General features: G+C 42.8%; 2 protein-coding genes across 3 annotated transcripts in view; both read right to left on the bottom strand.

Moving 5' to 3' along the window:
• Positions 1-1,389: 1,389 nt before the first annotated feature.
• Positions 1,390-10,105, bottom strand: LOC118226840 (cytochrome P450 2F5-like). The gene is made up of 9 exons (XM_035416798.1): positions 9,898-10,105; positions 9,322-9,484; positions 8,700-8,849; positions 8,364-8,524; positions 6,201-6,374; positions 5,725-5,863; positions 5,405-5,592; positions 4,543-4,684; positions 1,390-2,331 (listed from the first exon to the last, which is right to left on the bottom strand). The coding sequence occupies exons 1-9, from the start codon at positions 10,057-10,059 to the stop codon at positions 2,147-2,149; spliced, it is 1,464 nt and encodes a 487-aa protein (XP_035272689.1). The 5' UTR covers positions 10,060-10,105; the 3' UTR covers positions 1,390-2,146.
• Positions 10,106-11,937: 1,832 nt separating this feature from the next.
• The window catches only part of LOC118226836 (cytochrome P450 2F5-like), a 31,402-nt gene continuing 25,100 nt past the window's right edge, over positions 11,938-18,239 (bottom strand). The window contains exons 5-9 of one of the 2 annotated variants that reach the window (XM_035416791.1): positions 16,452-16,625; positions 15,948-16,086; positions 15,628-15,815; positions 14,770-14,911; positions 11,938-12,877 (exon numbers count right to left, since the gene is read on the bottom strand). In XM_035416791.1, the coding sequence (XP_035272682.1) occupies positions 12,693-12,877; positions 14,770-14,911; positions 15,628-15,815; positions 15,948-16,086; positions 16,452-16,625 (828 nt within the window). In that variant the 3' untranslated portion in view covers positions 11,938-12,692. The remainder of the gene's footprint in view (positions 12,878-14,769; positions 14,912-15,627; positions 15,816-15,947; positions 16,087-16,451; positions 16,626-18,239) is intronic. The other variant, XM_035416790.1, reaches the window with a different exon arrangement.

Raw genomic sequence — 18,239 nt, 5'->3', positions numbered from 1 at the left:
GAGAGGCATCATTTGTAAAGCGCTTAGTGCCATATTTGTTGAAAATCATGGAAAACTGCACATCCAAATTTCATTACCTTCAACCCACACAGGGGAATATGCACTATACACAGAGGTGACAAGAGTTGATAAGAAGAGCGCACCTACTGTCCAAAGTCCCTTCCATACTGCCAGCTGTATTGCTAATTCCCCTGTGGGTTGTATAATTACAATGCAAGTCTTCAGTCCTCTGAGAGTGCAGCCACAGGCTGCAATAAGTATTGGGATCATCTGGAATCCTGGGGGAACCACGCCTATAAGTCCCAGAGATTGAGGCCAGTACCAGTGGTCACTAGACCTCTGAATACCGGGACCCCTGGGTTCCACAGCAGATACAAGTCTCCGGCGCTCTGAGAGTGCAGCCGCAGGCTGCAACAAGTCTGGGGATCGTCTGGAATCTGCCACATGTAAAGCCCCAGTCTTGACCTCTGAGATTGGCACAAGGTATCGTGTCACAGGACGTCTGAATCTCTGAGATGTAGGAACTGTGTCTCCGAGCCCATGACATCTGTAGCCATAAGAAATTTTAGACCTCTTTGTTTCTCGAACGTTATAAACAAATCCCTGACCTCTTGACACCAGGGCCCAAGGGAAGGTAGCTGGGACTAGGACTCCGAAGCACAAGTTTACTACTTAGCACCAAGGTGTATGTACTATGTACTGGATACATAATGAACACTCAGTAAACAATGCATCCTCTCAAAGCTGCGCTGTGTCTATGTCGACAGTTACCATCCAAAACTGCCCAAAAAATCACAGAAAGCTCTAAAAACAGAGAAAATCACGGAAACGGCAAAAAATGTGGACAGTCACGGAATCTGTGACACCTGCGACTTCTGTGACAAACACCTGGCCTCGCAGATCAGTATATCCCAATCACATCTTTATTATATGACACAATTTTTCTCATCATCATCCTGTATCATTTACTATTGGGGGGTATTGGGCCTGTTTTGTAATATTGGAAGCTGGTGTCACTGATTTTGACTTGATACTCATTAAACATATTTTAAAAGCTGCACTTCAACCGTCAGGCGAATCATGAACAGTTTTAATGCATACAGTAGATTATCTTCCTCTGAAAATGTCCAACACACACACACACACACTCTCTCGCTCTCTCTATATCACACACATACGCACACTCTCTCTTGCACACACCCACCCACACACACACACACACACACACATGCTCACTCGCACACACACTCGTACACACACACACACACACACAGATGCTCACTCACACACACACTCGTACACACACACACACATTCTCTCTCGCACACACACTCGTACACACACAGAGTCAGTGATGAATGCTCACAATGCAGCACTAAAGACAAAGCCTAAATACTGAACTGTGGGACTATACGGTCCCAGACGTTTAATTCGAGTTTTTCCTCCAATGGCAAAATGGCATTACATTTTTTTAAATTGCATGTATAACCACAATTACATTACATTACAGTCATTTAACAGACAAAGTGACTTACAGAACTGTTTTTTTTACACATCTATTTATACAGCTGGATATATACTGAAGCAATGCAGGTTAAGTACCTTGCTCAAGGGTACAACGGCAGTATCCAACCTGGGAATTGAACCTGCTGCCATTGCAAGTTTCTAGGCAAAAGACCCACCGCAAGTTACATTACATTACATTACAGGCATTTGGCAGACGCTCTTATCCAGAGCGACGTACAACAAAGTTGCTTGGCAAAATCTTCGCGTCAGCAGTACTTTCATTTACAATGGCTTACATCCCAAGCTAATTTTCCAACTGGCCATGTACTCGCAGTTATCCAGTTCACACAGCAGCTTTGTGTGGCTGAAAAGCTGCGGGCCCCATCACACACAACAAGGGATAGCCTGTCAATGCAGCTCCGGACGTATACACACACACAAAGCTGTGATTTCCAAGAAAAATGACTCCAGGCAGCACCCTTATAATTGTGACCATTATATGAGTTTTCTTCATTGAACCAGTTGATGTTTGCATTAAATCGCCATTGGGTTCATCTAGAGATATGCGTTACAATTAATTGTGCACTACAGCGCCATCTGCTGGTGGGGCATGACTCCCACAGGCACCTAATGTAAAATCTCAACTGCCTCTTAGTCTAACAACCAGTCTGTAGGGTTTTGGTGTCTGGGTGACCCCAAAAACAGGGGTGTAGTCAGGCACACCACTGTCTTCGGGCCAGACGAAGTTGAAGCGACGTAGGAGTGTCACAAGAATCAGGAAGAGCTCCATGCGAGCAAGACCCTCTCCCAGACACATCCGAGGCCCTGAAACACACACACACAAACACACACTGTATCATACCAAACCCGCTAAAACAAAAATGTGTATGAAGTTCCAACATTTGACATCCCAAAGGCCATTCTGTCACAGTGCAGGAGGACAGGTGTGGGGTGTGGGCTGGGGGGCAAGGGTGGACAGATAATGGTCATAAATAAAATTTTGAGTTGTTTACTGCCGGATGTGTAGATACAGCATAATTCACAACCTTTTGGTGGCTTTCGTTTGCGTGAATTAATGATGTAATGACACATGACTGCCCAAGAAACAGTTGAGCAGCCAATTATCTGATTATTTTTGGTCCCCTAAAATGGAGGAACTATATATAAAAAGGGCTGTAATGCATGGACCACCTGATATGAACGTCAGCACCCTCAAATTAAAGCAGACATTCTGCACTTTGACCTCATATTCATCGTTTCATTTCAAATACAGTCTGCAGCCATTTGCGAGCTTTCTTGTTCATGAAATGATGCAATGACACACGGCTGGCCAAGAAACAGCTGTGCGGGCATTTGTCTGATTACTTCAGGTTTATTAAAATATGTAAAATGTGTATAAAAAAGAGTGTAATTCCTCCGTGGATCACCCGGTATGGATGTCAATGCGCTCAAATTAAAGCAGTCTGCAATTTAGCCTCATGTTTGTTGTTTCATTTCAAGTCCAATCTGCTGGAGTACGGGGCCAAAACAACAAAAAATGTGTCACTGTCCAGCCCCCACCCCTATTACAACTACATAAAATGTGGGCCTTTCTTTTCTTTTGGTGGTCAACTTTTCGGTCAGCTTTAACATCAGTCAGTTTGATTAGTCCTGTTGTGACGGCAGTCGGCAGTCTGGCAGTCGGAGGGTTGCCGGTTAGATTCCCCACCCTGGCCGTGTCGGAGTGTCCCTGAGCAAGACACCTAACCCCTAAATTGCTCCCAACGAGCTGATTGGTACCTTGCATGGCAGCCTTTCAGCGTTGGTGTGTGAGTGTGTGTGTGACTGGGTGAATGAGAGGCATCAATTGTAAAGCGCTATATAAATGCAGTCTATTTAACCTGCTGTTAGCATCCCTGATTTTATCCCATTTTCCCCAGCCCTCAACTCAACCAAACTTGTTGATTTCCTACCAGCAACCCTTCCTGCTGACTTCAAGGAGGAGATGGCAGACATATGACTCCTTCGATTCATGTGATGCCTATTCTCGCCATTCTCCACACTGCGGGTGCACCACCAATCATACACTGCCTATGTCATCGGAGGATAACGAAGTCAACATATTCACGGTTTGAGTGTTCGCAGGCCCCTGGTCTGAGCAGGAGTGGGCGCTAGAGAGCGATGAGACATTACATTACATTACAGGCATTTGGCAGACGCTCTTATCCAGAGCGACGTACAACAAAGTGTATAACCATAACCAGGAACAAGTATGACGAAAACCCTAGAGAGAAGTACCGGTCCAAGTACAGGGAACAACCGCATAGTTCAACTTGGACCCTGATGGTTAAACTGATTAACAGTAACAACGAGAACGGCAACAACGCAATCTATGGAAAAATAAAAATAAATAAAAATGCAATTAGTCGTTAAGACAGGCGGACCAACGGAACTAGCCGCCTTACCCCATCATTCCCCGGCGAGTTTGAGCCAATTGTTGCCAGGCCAATGCGGACCTCTGGCCAATGGTGTGACTGGGACTCAAATCCCAGTTGCATGGCTCATGTTTTTTTGCTTTGTAACTTTACAGCGTTACACTCGAGACCCACGTTGAGTATTTGCTGAAACTTAAGAACACTTAAGAATAATTTCAATCTGGCTGCGAGCTGTAGCACTTTGATAAAGGTTGATCCAACAGAATGCTCTGCCAGTCAACCAGTTCAGTGACTCAATTGATAATTACCAAATAAAATAAAATAAATGTATCTTAAATGTTAGACAAATCAGAAGTTTTAACTGTTGATGCACTTGTGTTCGGTATTCCAAGAGCCGAACGGTCAACGGATGAGCTGTTAAAACTGATGGATTCAAAACATTAGCATATTTTACTTTATCCTCACTTCCCCGACAATACAGGAATGTAAGAAGGGCCTGGAGATTTTGTGTGCATCATTCATATGTCATTTTACATTTACAGTACAAGCAACTATTCCCCTAGTTATTCCACTTTTAAAAAATCAAAGCAAAATCAGTGCACAGAAAGTGGCTGAGTCTTACCAGCAGAGAAGGGCATGAAGGCATCTGGCTTCACAAACTCTCCCTGATCATTTAGGAAGTTGGAGGGGTTGAAGTCGTGGGGAAACTTCCACTGGCTTTCCTCACTCAGCACAGAGGACAGGTTGGGGATGATGAGGGTTCCCTGAAACCAGAACCAGCAGGGACAACAAGATGGAGGGATGAGGGCGAAAGAGACACACAGGAAGTTATGCAAAAGAGGGATATAAAAATTAAATGGTTTGAGGACCTGTAGTAGTTTGCTGACAGTAGTACAGCTGGACTCAGGGACTGTGTTGCTAGTACCATCCTGTCTAGTAATTGATGCTTTGCAGTGTTGAGGAAAGTACTCTGAAACTACACAGTAGTTGAACTACAGCCAAGCTAGCCCAACGTGAAAAGTAGCTACAAGTTTGACTACAATTACTAAAAAAATAAATTAAAAAAAAGTTAAAAATGATCCTTATCACGTCGACATGATGTGCCTTCTTTATGCACACAGGGAAAACCATTATACATCTCAATGGGAAGAACCAGCAATAAGTGCCAATTGCCAGTTGACCATTGGCAACTATAGTGAAGTGGAGTCCAATCAGGATTGGAGGGAAAGCAGTGAGAGTAGGCAATATTTGGTCAAAGGAGTTTGGAAAAAAAAATATATGCCTGTATTTAGGGTCAAAAGTAGCTGGCATTTACTGTATACCTCAAAATGACGAAAAAAGGCAATTAACTACTAAAACCACTACACAAAATTGAATATAGTTGAACTACCAGCAAACCGCTGCAAAATGTAATTAAACTACTAGTTTAACAGCATTTTACATGAAGGTAAACTACTCCCCAACACTGATGCTTGGTGGCTCACCTTGGGTAAATCGTAGCCCATCAGCCGTGTGTCTTTGGTGGTGGTGTGGAAGACGCTGAGCGGCACCGTGTCTGCGACTCGCTGAGTCTCGTGGATCATGGCCAGTGTGTAGGGCATCTTGTGTCTGTCCTCATAAGAGGCCTGCTCCTTCTCCCCAAGCACCTCGTCAATCTCCTTCTGACACCTCTCTGGAGACCACAGGCAGAGACGGCACATGTCACTGAGCTGGGAGACATCGTTCTCCGCCTTAAAGGCTGCTGCAGGTGTGCGCATTTCAGTCTCATGCACAAGTAACCATAGAAACACAACTGAGAACTCACCCTGAACATCTGGGTGAGTCATGAGGTACAGAAAGGCTGTGAGGAGTGTGTTAGCAGTGGTGTCTGTTCCAGCAGCGAGGAGGTCATTCAGATAACCGATCAGCTGTTTTTCATTGAAGGAAGAGCCATCATCTCCTCTCTGAAAGGGACAGTGATGAAGACAGTAATGAGAGGGATCCATTGGTAAATCTCAACCCATCATCACTGAGTTTTATTATTTTGAACAGGCTACAATGTGACAAAACTGAATGCCACATCCTGGATTTACTGATGCCTGCTCCAATGTTGAAGACTCCTTGGTTACGACATGGACCAACAAGCATTTGAGTTTAGACTGTGGGGTATATGCATGTGGACGGCAAAGAGCATGGTGGACTGTGGGGTATATGCATGTGGACGGCAAAGAGCATGGTGGACTGTGGAATATGTGCATGTGGACGGCAAAGAGCATGGTGGATAAACATGTACTGTGTTACCTTGTCCATTTCATCAAGGTAGCAGTCTGTTAGATCCCGTGGCTCTCCTGTTACCCAAGACTCCTTGTGTTGGGATACCTGGTCTGCCAGTGACTTTCTGACCATTTTCACATTGTGAAAGGCCTTTTGGAAGGGCAGGGGGAGGTGCCTCAGCAGGGGCAACATTTCATAAATCTGCAATGTGGAAAGTTACAGGATTTGCGTTTAGGTCTAACTTTATGTACATTTAATATATGTTTATACATGAAACACTTGTTCAGTTCGATTCAGATCAAGTGAATGACTTATCCAGTCAAGAATTTCAAGTTTTTGGTTTTGTAATCTCCATTGTTGCTTTAGCAGTATGTTTGGCATTATTGTCTTGATGTAGGATGAAGCATGGTCCAGACCTAGGTCAAATACGTATTTGTTTTGGATTCAAATACTTTTCTGTGCTCTATTGATCTTGCCTGGTGTAATTGAGCCTGCCATTATGACCATAAGGCGGGGATTACACTTTTTGAGAGTATTTCATTGGTTCCAAGACACCAGACAAGATCAGTAAAGTGTAGAAAAGTATTTGAATCCAAAACAAATACGTATTTGACCCAGGTCTTCCATAGTTCAATGAGTTTGGAGACATTTGCTTTAACTTGAGCAGATAAGATGCTTCTGTACCCTTCAGAATTCATTCTGTTGCTGCTATCAGCAGTTACATCATCAATGAAGACGAGTGAGTCAGTATCTGTGGCAGCCATACATCCTCAAACCATAACACCAACCACCAACATGTTTCTCAGATGAGGAGAGGCCGTGTGCTTTGGGTGTTAGGTAATTCCTTTTGACTTTCACATTTTGCTCTTGCCATCACTCTGATACAAGTGAGTCTTGGTACCAACAAAATGTTTTTCCAGAACTCAGTGGGCTCTTTGAGGTGCATGCGAGCAAACTGTAACCTGGCAATTATGTTTTTGTGGCTAACTAGTGGTTTGCTGTTTGTGAAGTCTTCTTCAGACAGTAGGCACTGCCACATCTAGGCCTGCCTCCTGAAGAGTGTTTTTGATCTGACGGACTGCTATTTGGACTGCTAAAAGAGATTTTAATCTCAGTGAGACTTTTACCTGGTTAAATAAAGGATGTATATATATGTATATATATATATGGGGCGACATAGCTCAGGAGGTAAGACCGATTGTCTGGCAGTCGGAGGGTTGCCGGTTCAAACCCCGCCCTGGGCATGTCGAAGTGTCCTTGAGCAAGACACCTAACCCCTAACTGCTCTGGCGAATGAGAGGCATCAATTGTAAAGCGCTTTGGATAAAAGCGCTATATAAAACGCAGTCCATTTACCATTTACCATTTACCATATATATATTTGGGGCTTTTTCTTCATTATGGTGATAATTTGTTGGTAGAAGTCTTCCTCAACCTATCATTACTGATTACATGATTACCATTACGTGATTACTGATCTCACCAGTTCGCTCTTTCTTCTTTGTGACATTCCAAACTGTTGATTTTGGTAAGTCTAAGATTTGACCTATATTTCTGACAGTGTTTTCTTATTTCTCAGCCTCATAATGATGAAATAGTCAGTAACAGACTCCAAGGGTAATCAAAAAGCTAGAATCAAAACTTGATACTGAAGGCTGTCTTATACCTGCACTAAGGAAACAATTGAACACACCTGACTAATCAGAAACATCTGTGAAGCCATTTGCCCCAAACATTATGATGCCCTATTTACAAACAGTGCTGTAATTTCTACAGGATGAAACTAAAATGCATAAAATATCCTTAAATAAAAGCTGAGAATTTGCACTTCATATGTAAATTGTTTGATTTCAAGTTTTAAATTGTGGAGAACAAATCAATAAAAATATGTCTGTCCCAAACACGATACTGCTCACTGTAGATATATATGTATAGTCCATTACAGGAGAGACTGCAGAGAAGGAACATTTCAGATGGGAATAACCAAAATATTTTCTTCTTTGTGCCAGTGAATTAAACAAATTAAATTAAAAAAATATATATACCAATGGAAGGATTCGGTTTGTTCTTGTTCCTCCATAAAGAGTTTGAAAATCACATTAATTTAAAATGTCAAGTAAATTGTCTCCAGTCAAAGAGAGTTCTCTGCAGCTCTCAGTCTACTGTTTGGACAGAGTTTGGTGTACTTACCATAGCCCAGGGGCCATTGACAATCTTTGTGACTTCCTTGATGTGGCGGATGTTGCGCTGGAGAAACTCATCTTCATGTTTGAATCGAGTCCCAAACAGGACAGTGCATATGATGTTGAATGAGGCCTTGTGGAACAGGATCTGCGAGTCGATAGCTTTACCTTCCAGAAATGTCAGCAAAGCAGAAATGAGTAACCTTCCCTTAGCATTACTAAATTGTGGGTTTATGGTTAATGTTTCCTATTTAAAAGCATGGCAAACAGATGAACTCAGGTTTACACAGAGAATGTCACAAAAGAAACAGACATTTAAACGTTTTTTGCTATTAAGTGCTACCTGCATTATTTTCCAAATGTGAGACTATGTAGGAGATCTCTCCCAGAATCCTCTCCTCCATGGATCGTTTCCCCAGGCCAAAGTTCCGAAGGGTTGTTAGGGCGAATCTCCGGTGCTCCTTCCACATAGGCCCGTTAGTCAATACAACCCCTAAGGGATATAAGTTTTATGTTGGTCATCCTGGCCACTGGGGGCAGCATTATTAAAACAATGTCAATAAATATTGAGTGATATGAGAAATTAGGCAAGAATACTTGTATAACTCTTATTTTCATTTTTGTAGTCAAGTCTACTTTTTGTATTCTCAACCCATTTTAATCATTTGTATATTATTTTTGCCTAGGTTATTCACATGAGCTGTCCACAGATTTCTCTGTTTCTGGTTAGAACACCATTTAATTCCTGGTGCCTAATGGCTGTGTTTCTTTCTCTAGCTTGTCTCTACTACTTTTTGAATATAATTTGTTTCTCTGATTCAAGCCACTGTGCATAATACATATAGCAATATTCTCTTAATTATTAAATATTAAGACATTATAGTTTGTCCAATTGGACTGCCTGGTTGACTGGATGTTGTGTAGAGTGTGGTATTATTTTGAACAATGTAAGGTTTTACATTTACCTTTGTCCTCCGTTAGGTGATTTACCATAAGGTCTTGGGGTCGTCCAGCAAACTCCACAGACTGATTGACCAGTGCTTCCTTCATTGCCTGCAGACCGTTGAGCACTACAGCTGGCTTGCTCCCAATATAGATACTGTAGACCTTCCCATAGCGTTCCAACAGCTTGCATTTGTAATGGAAGATGGAACTGACATGAATTAGCCTGTCATGTGGGGCTTGAGAAAGCGACATAGGCATTCATTATTTTTTTCAACAATACATTTCCACCACGTTTTTCTTTCTAGTTGTACCTCTAAGGTTATTGCTCTATTGGTACTTGCACTTCATACAAGGAACACTGTGCCTGTGCGTGTGTGAACTCTTACAGTGAATATTTTCCACGCGACAGATTACTCAGTATTGTTAGAATCTGGGTGAGCTTGCACCAGGAGATCAGTCTCACTTTTCTGATGGCTTATGACTTATTGTTATATGAAACTAATACATTTTACATTACATTTACATTTTAGCTGTTAAACTGATGTTTTTATCCTGAGAAACTTGCACTTATTCATGATTTTAGTTTTTAACTGTACCTTTCTGAGATCATCAAGAGGATTGACCAGGTTCAGCTGCAGCAGGTTTCCAAATATCGGGACTGGCCAAGGTCCAGGGGGGAAGTTTTTGGGCCTCCTAGTTCTGAAGAGGAGGAAGAGGAGGCTGAAGCCAATCCATAGGAGAATCACAGAGCCCAGCATGATCACTACTGCTCTGTTGGTCTTTGCACCACTGTCTAATAAACTAATTCCAACTCTGATCAATTATTTACTCTTTTAGTTTGTTGAATGAGGCTGGAATCCAACATTTGACCTTGAAGTGATACTGTATGATTTTGGTCGTCTCAGACAGTTTATATGTGCAGTGGAGGACATTTTTTAAGCTTGAAGAAGTTTATGATTACCAGCTGGCTTCTCAGTGGTGAATATGGGGGCACTTCGGCATCTGAGTTTCAAGTCATTCCAAAAGCAATGTATACAACCTGGGTTCCATAGGTTGTGAATGGATTATCAATGGGTGGGATACACACACACAACAGTGGAACTGTACATGAAGTCCAACCCAACCGCCCACCTCCACCCCCCCTTGAACGAATGTGAAATGATCATGTCTGGTGAATTCTAAGGGGGAAAATACTACAGATTATTGATCAGTAAAGCTGGGTATTTGTCCGAAAATACTGGCAGAAGTCAGAGAGGCATCATTTGTAAAGCGCTTAGTGCCATATTTGTTGAATATCATGGAAAACTGCACATCCAAATTTCATTACCTTCAACCCACACAGGGGAATATGCACTATACACAGAGGTGACAGAGTTGATAAGAAGAGCGCACCTACTGTCCAAAGTCCCTTCCATGCTGCCAGCTGTATTGCTAATTCCCCTGTGGGTTGTATAATTACAATGCAAGTCTTCAGTCCTCTGAGAGTGCAGCCACAGGCTGCAATAAGTATTGGGATCATCTGGAATCCTGGGGGAACCACGCCTATAAGTCCCAGAGATTGAGGCCAGTACCAGTGGTCACTAGGCCTCTGAATACCAGGACCCCTGGGGTCCACAGCAGATACAAGTCTCCGGCGCTCTGAGAGTGCAGCCGCAGGCTGCAACAAGTCTGGGGATCGTCTGGAATCTGCCACATGTAAAGCCCCAGTCTTGACCTCTGAGATTGGCACAAGGTATCGTGTCACAGGACGTCTGAGTCTCTGAGATGTAGGAACTGTGTCTCCGAGCCCATGACATCTGTAGCCATAACAAATTTTAGACCTCTTTGTTTCTCGAACGTTATAAACAAATCCCTGACCTCTTGACACCAGGGCCCAAGGGAAGGTAGCTGGGACTAGGACTCCGAAGCACAAGTTTACTACTTAGCACCAAGGTGTATGTACTATGTACTGGATACATAATGTACACTTGGTAAACAATGCATCCTCTCAAAGCTGCGCTGTGTCTATGTCGACAGTTACCATCCAAAACTGCCCAAAAAATCACAGAAAGCTCTAAAAACAGAGAAAATCACGGAAACGGCAAAAAATGTGGACAGTCACGGAATCTGTGACACCTGCGACTTCTGTGACAAACACCTGGCCTCGCAGATCAGTATATCCCAATCACATCTTTATTATATGACATAATTTTTCTCATCATCATCCTGTATCATTTACTATTGGGGGGTATTGGGCCTGTTTTGTAATATTGGAAGCTGGTGTCACTGATTTTGACTTGATACTCATTAAACATATTTTAAAAGCTGCACTTCAACCGTCAGGCGAATCATGAACAGTTTTAATGCATACAGTAGATTATCTTCCTCTGAAAATGTCCAACACACACACACACACACTCTCTCGCTCTCTCTATATCACACACATACGCACACTCTCTCTTGCACACACCCACCCACACACACACACACACACATGCTCACTCGCACACACACTCGTACACACACACACACACACACAGATGCTCACTCACACACACACTCGTACACACACACACACATGCTCTCTCGCACACACACTCGTACACACACGGAGTCAGTGATGAATGCTCACAATGCAGCACTAAAGACAAAGCCTAAATACTGAACTGTGGGACTATACGGTCCCAGACGTTTAATTCGAGTTTTTCCTCCAATGGCAAAATGGCATTACATTTTTTTTAATTGCATGTATAACCACAATTACATTACATTACAGTCATTTAACAGACAAAGTGACTTACAGAACTGTTTTTTTTACACATCTATTTATACAGCTGGATATATACTGAAGCAATGCAGGTTAAGTACCTTGCTCAAGGGTACAACGGCAGTATCCAACCTGGGAATTGAACCTGCTGCCATTGCAAGTTTCTAGGCAAAAGACCCACCGCAAGTTACATTACATTACATTACAGGCATTTGGCAGACGCTCTTATCCAGAGCGACGTACAACAAAGTTGCTTGGCAAAATCTTCGCGTCAGTAGTACTTTCATTTACAATGGCTTACATCCCAAGCTAATTTTCCAACTGGCCATGTACTCGCAGTTATCCAGTTCACACAGCAGCTTCGTGTGGCTGAAAAGCTGCGGGCCCCATCACACACAACAAGGGATAGCCTGTCAATGCAGCTCCGGACGTATACACACACACAAAGCTGTGATTTCCAAGAAAAATGACTCCAGGCAGCACCCTTATAATTGTGACCATTATATGAGTTTTCTTCATTGAACCAGTTGATGTTTGCATTAAATCGCCATTGGGTTCATCTAAAGATATGCGATACAATTAATTGTGCACTACTGCGCCATCTGCTGGTGGGGCCTGACCCCCACAGGCACCTAATGTAAAATCTCAACTGCCTCTTAGTCTAACAACCAGTCTGTAGGGTTTTGGTGTCTGGGTGAGCCCAAAAACAGGGGTGCAGTCAGGCACACCACTGTCTTCGGGCCAGACGAAGTTGAAGCGACGTAGCAGTGTCACGAGAATCAGGAAGAGCTCCATGCGAGCGAGACCCTCTCCCAGACACACCCGAGGCCCTGAAACACACACACACACACACACACACACACACACTGTATCATACCAAACCCGCTAAATAAATAATGTGTATGAAGTTCCAACATTTGACATCCCAAAGGCCATTCTGTCACAGTGCAGGAGGACAGGTGTGGAGTGTGGGCTGGGGGGCAAGGGTGGACAGATAATGGTCATAAATAAAATTTTGAGTTGTTTACTGCCGGGTGTGTAGATACAGCATAATTCACAACCTTTCGGTGGCTTTCGTTTGCGTGAATTAATGATGTAATGACCCACGACTGCCCAAGAAACAGTTGAGCAGCCAATTATCTGATTCTTTTTGGTCCCCTAAAATGGAGGAACTATATATAACAACGGCTGTAATGCATGGACCACCTGATATGAACGTCAGCACCCTCAAATTAAAGCAGACATTCTGCACTTTGACCTCATATTCATCGTTTCATTTCAAATACAGTCTGTAGCCATTTGCGAGCTTTCTTGTTCATGAAATGATGCAATGACACACGGCTGGCCAAGAAACAGCTGTGCGGGCATTTGTCCGATTACTTCAGGTCCTTTAAAATATGGAAAATGTGTATAAGAAAAGAGTGTAATTCCTCCATGGATCACTCGGTATGGATGTCAATGCTCTCAAATTAAAGCAGTCTGCACTTTAGCCTCATGTTTGTTGTTTAGCCCCAGTAGCCCCATACCCCCCCCCACCCCACCCCACACCTACAGCCTATCGTGTGTTTGTCTACTTTCAGATAAGGCTGTCCTTGTCTGACCCCTCTACCATACCTCCACCCTTCCACACCTCACCCAGTTAGCACAACCATCATCCCCTGATCATTCATTCAAGTCTGCATGGGCCACCCCTATTACAACTATATAAAATGGGGGCCTTTCTTTACTTTCGGAGGTCAACTTTTGGGTCAGCTTTAACGCCAGTCAGTTTGAATAGTCCTGTTGTAGTGAACAGCAGGGGTTGACCTGCTGTAAGTGTCCCTGATTTTATCCCATTTTCCCTGACCCCCAACTTGACCAAACTTGTTGATATCCTGCCAGCAACCCTTCCTCCTTACTTCAGGAGGAGATGGCAGACACACGACTCCAATTCATGTGATGCCAATTCTTTCCATTCTCCACACTGTGGGTGCACCACAAATCATACACTGCCTATATCATCAGAGGATAACGAAGTCAACATATTCTCGGTTTGAGTGTTTGCAGGCCCCTGGTCTGAGCAGGAGTGGGCGCTAGAGAGCGATGAGACCAACGGAACTAGCCGCCTTACCCCCTATTATTCCCCGGCGAGTTTGAGCCAATGGTTGCCAGGCCAATGCGGACCTCTGGCCAATGGTGCGACCGGGACTCAAATCCCAGTCGCGTGGCTTGTGTTTTTTTGCTTTGTAACTTTACAGCGTCACACTCGAGACCCACGTTGAGTATTTGCGGAAACTTAAGAACACTTAAGAATAATTTCAATCTGGCTGCGAGCTGTAACATTTCAATAAAGGTTGATCCAACAGATTGCTCTGCCAGTCAGCCAGTTCAGTGACTTAATTGATAATTGATGTCTTTGGGAATAATTACCAAATAAAATGTATCTTAAATGTTAGACAAATCAGAAGTTTTAACTGTTGATGCACTTCGGTATGTTGGGTATTCCAAGAGCCGAACGGTCAATGGATGAGTTAGCTGTTAAAAATGCTGGAATCAAAACATTAGCATATTTTACGTTATCCTCACTTCCCCGACAATACAGGAATGTAAGAAGGGCCTGGAGATTTTGTGTGCATCATTCATATGTCATTTTACATTTACAGTACAAGCAACTATTCCCCTAGTTATTCCACTTTTAAAAAATCAAAGCAAAATCAGTGCACAGAAAGTGGCTGAGTCTTACCAGCAGAGAAGGGCATGAAGGCATCTGGCTTCACAAACTCTCCCTGATCATTTAGGAAGTTGGAGGGGTTGAAGTCGTGGGGAAACTTCCACTGGCTTTCCTCACTCAGCACAGAGGACAGGTTGGGGATGATGAGGGTTCCCTGAAACCAGAACCAGCAGGGACAACAAGATGGAGGGATGAGGGCGAAAGAGACACACAGGAAGTTATGCAAAAGAGGGATATAAAAATTAAATGGTTTGAGGACCTGTAGTAGTTTGCTGACAGTAGTACAGCTGGACTCAGGGACTGTATTGCTAGTACCATCCTGTCTAGTAATTGATGCTTTTCAGTGTTGAGGAAAGTACTCTGAAACTACACAGTAGTTGAACTACAGCCAAGCTAGCCCAACGTGAAAAGTAGCTACAATTTTGACTACAATTACTAAAAAAAAAAAAAAAAAGTTAAAAATGATCCTTATCACGTCGACATGATGTGCCTTCCTTATGCACACAGGGAAAACCATTATACATCTCAATGGGAAGAACCAGCAATAAGTGCCAATTGCCAGTTGACCATTGGCAACTATAGTGAAGCGGAGTCCAATCAGGATTGGAGGGAAAGCAGTGAGAGTAGGCAATATTTGGTCAAAGGAGTTTGGAAAAAAAATATATACCTGTATTTAGAGTCAAAAGTAACTGGCATTTACTGTATACCTCAAAATGACAAAAAAAGGCAATTAACTACTATAACCACTACACAAAATTGAATATAGTTGAACTACCAGCAAACCGCTGCAAAATGTAATTAAACTACTAGTTTAACAGCATTGTACATGAAGGTAAACTACTCCTCAACACTGATACTTGGTGGCCTCACCTTGGGGATGTCGTAGCCCATCAGCTGTGTGTCTTTGGTGGTGGTGTGGAAGACGCTGAGCGGCACCGTGTCTGCGACTCGCTGAGTCTCGTGGATCATGGCCTGTGTGTAGGGCATCTTGTGTCTGTCCTCATAAGAGGCCTGCTCCTTCTCCCCAAGCACCTCGTCAATCTCCTTCTGACACCTCTCTGGAGACCACAGGCAGAGACGGCACATGTCACTGAGCTGGGAGACATCGTTCTCCGCCTTAAAGGCTGCTGCAGGTGTGCGCATTTCAGTCTCATGCACAAGTAACCATAGAAACACAACTGAGAACTCACCCTGAACATCTGGGTGAGTCATGAGGTACAGAAAGGCTGTGAGGAGTGTGTTAGCAGTGGTGTCTGTTCCAGCAGCGAGGAGGTCATTCAGATAACCGATCAGCTGTCTTTCATTGAAGGAAGAGCCATCGTCTCCTCTCTGAAAGGGACAGTGATGAAGACAGTAATGAGAGGGATCCATTAGTAAATCTCAAACCATCATCACTGAGTTTTATTATTTTGAACAGGCTACAATGTGACAAAACTGAATGCCACATCCTGGATTTACTGATGCCTGCTCCAATGTTGAAGACTCCTTGTTTACCGCATAGGCTAACAAGCATTTGGGGTATATGCATGTGAACAGCAAAGAGCATGGTGGACTGTGGGGTATGTGCATGTGAACAGCAAAGAGCATGGTGGACTGTGGGGTATATGCATGTGGACGGCAAAGAGCATGGTGGACTGTGGGGTATGTGCATGTGGACGGCAAAGAGCATGGTGGATAAACATGTACTGTGGTACCTTGTCCATTTCATCAAGGTAGCAGTCTGTTAGATCCCGTGGCTCTCCTGTTACCCAAGACTCCTTGTGTTGGGATACCTGGTCTGCCAGTGACTTTCTGACCATTTTCACATTGTGAAAGGCCTTTTGGAAGGGCAGGGGGAGGTGCCTCAGCAGGGGCAACATTTCATAAATCTGCAATGTGGAAAGTTACAGGATTTGCGTTTAGGTCTAACTTTATATACATTTAATATATGTTTATACATGAAACACTTGTTCAGTTCGATTCAGATCAAGTGAATGACTTATCCAGTCAAGAATTTCAAGTTTTTGGTTTTGTAATCTCCATTGTTGCTTTAGCAGTATGTTTTGCATTATTGTCTTGATGTAGGATGAAGCATGGTCCAGACCTAGGTCAAATACGTATTTGTTTTGGATTCAAATACTTTTCTGTGCTCTATTGATCTTGCCTGGTGTAATCGAGCCTGCCATTATGACCATAAGGCGCGGATTACACTTTTTGAGAGTATTTCATTGGTTCCAATACACCAGACAAGATCAGTAAAGTGTAGAAAAGTATTTGAATCCAAAACAAATATGTATTTGACTCAGGTCTTGCATAGTCCAATGAGTTTGGAGTCATTTGCTTTAACTTGAGCAGGTAAGATGCTTCTGTACCCTTCAGAATTCATTCTGTTGCTGCTATCAGCAGTTACATCATCAATGAAGACGAGTGAGTCAGTATCTGTGGCAGCCATACATCCCCAAACCATAACACCAACCACCAACATGTTTCTCAGATGAGGGGAGGCCGGGTGCTTTGGGTGTTAGGTAATTCCTTTTGACTTTCACATTTTGCTCTTGCCATCACTCTGATACAAGTGAGTCTTGGTACCAACAAAACGTTTTTCCTGAACTCTGTGGGCTCTTTGAGGTGCATGCGAGCAAACTGTAACCTGGCAATTATGTTTTTGTGGCTAACTAGTAGTTTGCTGTTTGTGAAGTCTTCTTCAGACAGTAGGCTCTGCCACATCTAGGCCTGCCTCCTGAAGAGTGTTTTTGATCTGACGGACTGCTATTTGGACTGCTAAAAGAGATTTTAATCTCAGTGAGACTTTTACCGGGTTAAATAAAGGATGTATATATATGTATATATATATATATATATTTTGGGGGTTTTCTTCATTATGGTGATAATTTGTTGGTAGAAGTCTTCCTCAACCTATCATTACTGATTACATGATTACCATTACGTGATTACTGATCTCACCAGTTCGCTCTTTCTTCTTTGTGACATTCCAAACTGTTGATTTTGGTAAGCCTAAGATTTGACCTATATTTCTGACAGTGTTTTCTTATTTCTCAACCTCATAATGATGAAATAGTCAGTAACAGACTCCAAGGGTAAAAAAATGGCTAGAATCAAAACTTGATACTGAAGGCTGTCTTATACCTGCACTAAGGAAACAATTGAACACACCTGACTAATCAGAAACATCTGTGAAGCCATTTGCCCCAAACATTATGATGCCCTATTTACAAACAGTGCTGTAATTTCTACAGGATGAAACTAAAATGCATAAAAATATCCTTAAATAAAAGCTGAGAATTTACACTTCATATGTAAATTGTTTGATTTCAAGTTTTAAATTGTGGAGAACAAATCAATAAAAATATGTCTGTCCCAAACACGATACTGCTCACTGTAGATATATATGTATAGTCCATTACAGGAGAGACTGCAGAGAAGGAACATTTCAGATGGGAATAACCAAAATATTTTCTTCTTTGTGCCAGTGAATTAAACAA

This window comes from Anguilla anguilla, chromosome 5 (assembly GCF_013347855.1).
Source record: "Anguilla anguilla isolate fAngAng1 chromosome 5, fAngAng1.pri, whole genome shotgun sequence".
NCBI classification, from domain to species: Eukaryota; Metazoa; Chordata; class Actinopteri; order Anguilliformes; family Anguillidae; genus Anguilla; species Anguilla anguilla.
The sequence above is the reverse complement of the archived record's forward strand: the minus strand, read 5'-3'. Positions and strand labels throughout refer to the sequence as shown.

Coding starts and splice junctions, on each gene's coding strand:
- LOC118226840 (XM_035416798.1), bottom strand. CDS start 10,059: ATGCTGGGCTCTGTGATTCTCCTATGGATTGGCTTCAGCCTCCTCTTC. Junction 6,375..8,363: donor TCAATGGCCCCTGGGCTATG/GTAAGTACACCA, acceptor TCCACATTGCAG/ATTTATGAAATGTTGCCCCT. Junction 4,685..5,404: donor TGGGCTACGATTTACCCAAG/GTGAGCCACCAA, acceptor TTCTGGTTTCAG/GGAACCCTCATCATCCCCAA.